This window comes from Triticum urartu, chromosome 5A (genome assembly GCF_056163025.1).
Source record: "Triticum urartu cultivar PI428250 chromosome 5A, HENAU_Tu73, whole genome shotgun sequence".
Taxonomy (NCBI): domain Eukaryota; kingdom Viridiplantae; phylum Streptophyta; class Magnoliopsida; order Poales; family Poaceae; genus Triticum; species Triticum urartu.
This window is the reverse complement of record NC_141877.1, coordinates 661139100-661144786: the sequence shown is the minus strand read 5'-3', so window position 1 is coordinate 661144786 and position 5687 is coordinate 661139100. Positions and strand designations below refer to the sequence as shown.

General features: G+C 41.1%; 1 protein-coding gene across 1 annotated transcript; it reads left to right on the top strand.

Annotated features, from left to right (window-relative positions):
- The first annotated feature begins 2390 nt into the window (after positions 1–2390).
- On the top strand, positions 2391–4698 carry LOC125528107 (factor of DNA methylation 1-like). Its single transcript, XM_087525122.1, has 3 exons — positions 2391–2678; positions 2783–2995; positions 4468–4698. Exons 1-3 carry the CDS (start codon positions 2439–2441, stop codon positions 4696–4698), a joined length of 684 nt encoding a protein of 227 aa, XP_087381248.1. The 5' UTR covers positions 2391–2438.
- Positions 4699–5687: the final 989 nt, after the last annotated feature.

Sequence of the window (5687 nt, the reverse complement as noted above, 5' to 3'; positions counted from 1 at the left end):
AGTAGTTTTCTTGTTTAATTGCTAGAGCCCTCTACATTTATCAAGATATATGTTCATTGTATTTACTTCAATCATTTCGATCATTGCGGCATTTCTGTTGCTTGGCTGTGAAGATCAAGCAACAAGACTGGCAAATATAGTTTGTAATAAGTTTAGAAGGTGCTAACCAAGTCTGGAATAAATTATTATTTTTGCCTTGAGGGACAGTTTTCTTTCTGCCATATCTGTTCTATTTTCGAAACATAAGTTTGGCCTGTACATTTAGTTCTTAATTTTTAGAGAGAACATGTACGTTGAGTTGTGCTTGAACCTTGAAGGGGATGGGTCAACTTTCTCACGTACTGAAATATTGACAAGCTTCTAGGGGGATGACATCAACGTTGTGCTAATTTGGAAATGGACGAGTGACTTGAGGTTGTAACTGTAAAAGTCATGTTTTATATTCAAGTGTTGGTAGGGGGGTTTTCGTGAAATGGACATTAAGTGGGAACATGCCCCTCCACCAGAATCTGTACCATTGATCTCTAATCCAGTGGCTTAGGTTGCTTTTTCTATTTTTGCACTGGGAGCTCAGATTCTATACTAGTCACTCCTGAGAACAAAAACAAAAACAGATAAAAATAGTACTACAAACCATGTCAGCACACACGCATCTTATAGTATCAATCCAATGGCTATAACCCCAACCAGGTTGGTCGGTTTGGGTGGGTTGCGAGGGCCGATGACCAACGGGCTCCAGGGCTGGTCGGGGAATACCTGCAGAGGAACGATGATCTGAAATCTGTTGCAGAGCTTGAGAGCGAAGGAACGCCCAAAACCGACAAGCTGGTGGCCAATTTGGCCAGCCGGATTCAGGTGAAGGCTAAGCATGTCCAGGAGCTTGAATCTAAGCAGTACTGTGAGAGGACCAGCTCACTTGGCAGGGTGATTGGAGGAAAAGGAGCCGATCGTCCAGAGATATAATAATGGTTAGTTGCCAACTCTTTCTGTTTATATGTTCTGTGCTTGTGTTATGGTAGAACAACATACTTATATGCCTGCATTTCTTTGCTTTGAGAATTGGGACCTTGCAACTATTTAATGCCTTCTGGGCTTGCATTGTCACCAGGAATCCACAAGATGCAGCAGCTTGCTCGTAGGCATTCTCGGATCATCATCGACGAGAATCAGAAGGTCTGTTTGGAACTGGATTCCAAGATGCATGATCTTGAGTTCAAACCCAAGCAGCTTCATGACCTTGTTGTGCGTAACGACTCTGACAGAAGGAATCTCGATAAGCAAAAGGAAAAGGTACAATGTCCCCCATAAGAAAATCATATGGAAATTAGTTTTGTGTCATCTGTTTTTGTTTGTTATGGATGATATTTGATTTTTTCGGTGCTTCTTTCTAGATTATGCTGCAAGAAAAAATCACTGCAAAATTGCTTTGTAGAAAATATTTCCTGTGTTCAGAACCCAAAAAACATGATATAGACTGTACAAGAACAATGCTCAGGATGCTATTCTCTCCGTTCCTAAATATAAGACCTTTTAGAGATTCCACTATGGACTACACTCACCGCAAAATGAGTGAATCTACACTCTAAAATATGTTTATATACCTTTGTATATAGTCCATAGTGAAATCTCTAAAGGATCTTATATTTAGGAACGGAGGGAGTACTTGAGTCCTCAGCCCAAGATAGAACACATATGCACACAAACGAGAGGCAAATATTTCTTTCAATTTTGGGGTGATTATTAATCAGTAATCCCCCTTTTCTCATAATTACAGAGTTGCACTAGGCCTAATAAACATAAAAAACCTATTGTTCCTCTAGGCTTAAACACAAAAAACACTACCCTAGTGTTCTTTCTGTTACTACTTGTGCCGTGTCTGCTAGAGAAACCAAAAACATGTTGCTGCAAACAAGGTACACTTGCGTTAACATGGGATTAATCCAGAGAGAGACCCGAGGGAAAAATAATGATGTGGTGATCAGGATCCCATGTCCATCTGACACAAACACATGCCATTGAAAAAAATGCATCTTTCTGTTTATTTTTTTTGTCATTAGACATTCCGAAAATTTGAGCAAAATGCATGGAACTTTTTCTCTAGAGAGGGCATGGTGGTAGGTAGGTACAACATATAGATGGCATTAGGTACCCCCTCACTCAGTGTTTATTCATAACACTCATGTCAGGCTGTTGTGGTGACTGGTGAATGTAGAACATGATCAAAGCAAAGTATCTCAAGATGGCAACAACGGAGCAACAGAAGTCCGACGAAAATGTGCTGAAGCTTGTGGAAAAACACAAGGTTTGTGCCTTGATATATTGTTTCACATGAGTTCTTTTGATGCTAATTCATATGATTGTCTTACTGTGCTCAAAATGGCTAACTGTAGAGAGAGAAGCAAGCTACTATAGATGAGATTATCAAGTTAGAGCAGAAAATGGATCCCAGACAGAAGCTTGAGTTAAAAATAAAACAGCTGCAGAGAAAATTGAATGTCATGAAGCATATGCCAGGTGACGAAGACTTCGAATCGAAGAGGAAAATTGATGAACTTAGTGGGGAGCTGCGGGAGAAGTATGATGAAATAAATGAGATGGAATCACTCCATGGGATTCTGCTTATAAAGGAAAGGATGAACGACAATGAGTTGCAAGATGCTCGGAAGAAGCTGATAGATGTAAGTTGGATGTTACACTTGTCCAGTATTTTGTTTGAGCATTTGCACTTGTCTAGTATTTTGTTTGAATTGCATCTTAGAGCTATCAATTGCATATGTTGCAGGGCTTCTTAGATGTTACAACTGGCCAAGCAAATATAGGCATCAAAAGGATGGGTGATCTTGATCGGAAATCATTTGCGATTGCCTGCAAAAATAAAATGGCAAAAGAAGATGCAGAAGTTACTGCTTCCGTTCTTTGTTCAAAGTGGGAGGATGAGATAAGAAATCCAGAGTGGCACCCTTTTAAAGTTGTCGTGGATGGTGGCAAAGAGAAGGTAATAATCTCAGAGTGAATTTCTTGTTCTGCAAACAGTAACATGGTACATCTATGTATAAGTAAATTGTGGTGAAAACTGAGAATCCCAGACACCAAGTTCAGTGTACCCCCCGAAAAATTGGTACTGTGATCTGAAGGGACATAAGTAGCAGAAATTCCCACATTATTAAGGAAAATGGGAAGTACCTAATCTGCTGATCAAAGTATTGTCAATGGTAGAATCCTGCCACAGTAAAAACATATGGACTTACCGGGTTAATGGCTCCAAATAGTGTTATAGGCTTTGAATCTAGCTGTATTTGAGCCTGACACAAAAACATTAGTTTCATTACCAGTTCATATCCTCGCCCTTTCATCAATTTATTACGTCCTTGTTCTTTCATTACATGCAAAAAAGAGAGGTGGAAAACAAGAAACTGTCAGCCACCAGGTGTCACAAGCCAAGGAATTAGATTGTGCTAGATTTTCTATTTTATTTTTGTGCAATAGTTAATATTTGATGGATGCTTGATGAAGGGACGATTTGATAATATAGGAATATGTGTCTGTGCTGACAGTAACAAGTTAGCTAAGCTTCATCTACTTAATTTGGTACCTTGTAGAGATTGGCGTAGCATTGTATTGATACATTGTGATTTGTATTTACCCAAGACTTGCTTTTGTCTTTTTATCGCTTTACTCTGAAATTGACAGTCAGTTCTATGCCAGTCAAGTTATCTGTAATAATTCAGCTTTCAGAACAGAGTCCATCTAGCATTTTATCGTGGAGTTATTTGTGGGGCAACCACACCGTTTCAGATAATAAGCTTTGACACTCGGTAGTCGGTACCCAGTTACCCACATCACAACATGCTAATAACTTACCCCCCTCCTAGCAGTATATGATGTACCTTAGTCAGTTAAATCGAGAAAATTAAATAACATTCTCTGCTTGGACTCAGCCGAGGCAAGTTTGTTTCATCTTGTCTTTTACAAAAGAGCGTTCATTGTCAGTTCCTTGCTTGGCTAAGTTAGGCACATCGCATGACTTGGCTGCGCAAATTGGACCTGAGACATTGATACTTGTAGCTCAAAGCTCTGCTGCCATCTGCAAACGCCATGTGTTTTCCTGTACTTTCTGTAGCACACTAGTGCCGCAGGCATGGAAAGGTCCCTGTGTGCGTGTATTTGACATATACTCTTCTCTGCAGTGACACATTACGATGTACTCCAGTAGTAATGAAGTAGGCATGTCTTGCATGAATTCTAGCACGCACAAACAGTTTTTGGTCACCATGTTTTTGATGTACTTTGGTTCAGACAACACCTGGACAGTGCGCAATTCCTGTATGAATGCTTTGCCAGCACAAGGTCCTTCCTTGTGGGGGCGCCAAGTTCTGAAGCTATTGATTAAACAAATTGTTCATCTTCCATTTTGGAACGGACTAGCATCATTTATCTAATGGCGTGCATGTATGCATTGTTTGTCAGGAAATCTTCCGGGAGGACGACGAGAAGCTGCGAGAACTGAAAGAAAAGCACGCCGGGGAGGTGTACGCCCTGGTGACAAACGCGCTGCTCGAGATGAACGAGTACAATCCGAGCAGGCGCTACTCGGTGCCGGAGCTGTGGAACTTCAAGGAGAACCGAAAGGCGGGCCTGGAGGAGGTGGTGGAGTACCTCCTCAAGCAGTGGCGCACCCTCAAGAAGAGGAAGCGCTGAGCACGCTGTGACTGAAGAAGAGCAATGAACTGAACCTTGACCTGCTGCACTGACGTCCCCCGTTGTCTAATGAACAATGTAGATCTGATTGTGACCTGCTGCACTGATGCCCCATATGCCTGTTTTATTTTCTCATGAACGATGATTGTGACTCTTGGTGTCGGTGAACGTACGGTTAGTTATTGGAGTTTAGTGGCCTGATTATTCGGCCTTGACATGAATACTGCTAAATTGAGACTGTGAAGTGCCATTTTAGGACCATGTATATTGTACCGGACTGCTAATTTAAATGGGCGATGACTGTATTTTTATTTAGATGTATGATGACCGGTTCTCTTGTTGATTTAAATGCATGATGTGATTGTCTGGTGCTGGACATGCCTAACAAAACCCTACAATTTTCATGCCCCCTTGTGGATTGGAGCAGATTCGATAGCTAGGGTTAGCCGCAAATATCAGAAAAAGGGGAAAGTGCAGATGTGTGAACCATGACATTGTTGGGGAACGCAATATTTCAAATTTTTTCCTACGATCACGCAAGATCTATCTAGGGATTCATAGCAACGAGAGGGAAGAGTGTGTCCACGTACCCTCGTAGACAGAAAGCGGAAGCGTTAAGTAACGCGGTTGATGTAGTCGAACGTCTTTGCGATCCAACCGATCAAGTACCGAACGCGCGTGAAAGTGCAACTATCCCTAGGTGGTTTTGGTAATTCCTAACAACATATAGCTTATTGAGTTAATGCTATTTCAAGATTAATATCTCAGGAAAGCTTAATGATTGGCATGGCATGGATGAGAAAAGTGAACCCCTCAAAATGCTAAGGACAAAAGGATTGGCTCAAGCTCAAAGCTAAGACTCTACATTTTCTATTTTAGTGATCCAAGATCACATTGAGTCTATAGGAAAAGCCAATACTATTAAGGAGGGATGAGGTGTTGCTTAATGAAGCTCTCAACTATTTTCTCACATCCACATATGACCTCCA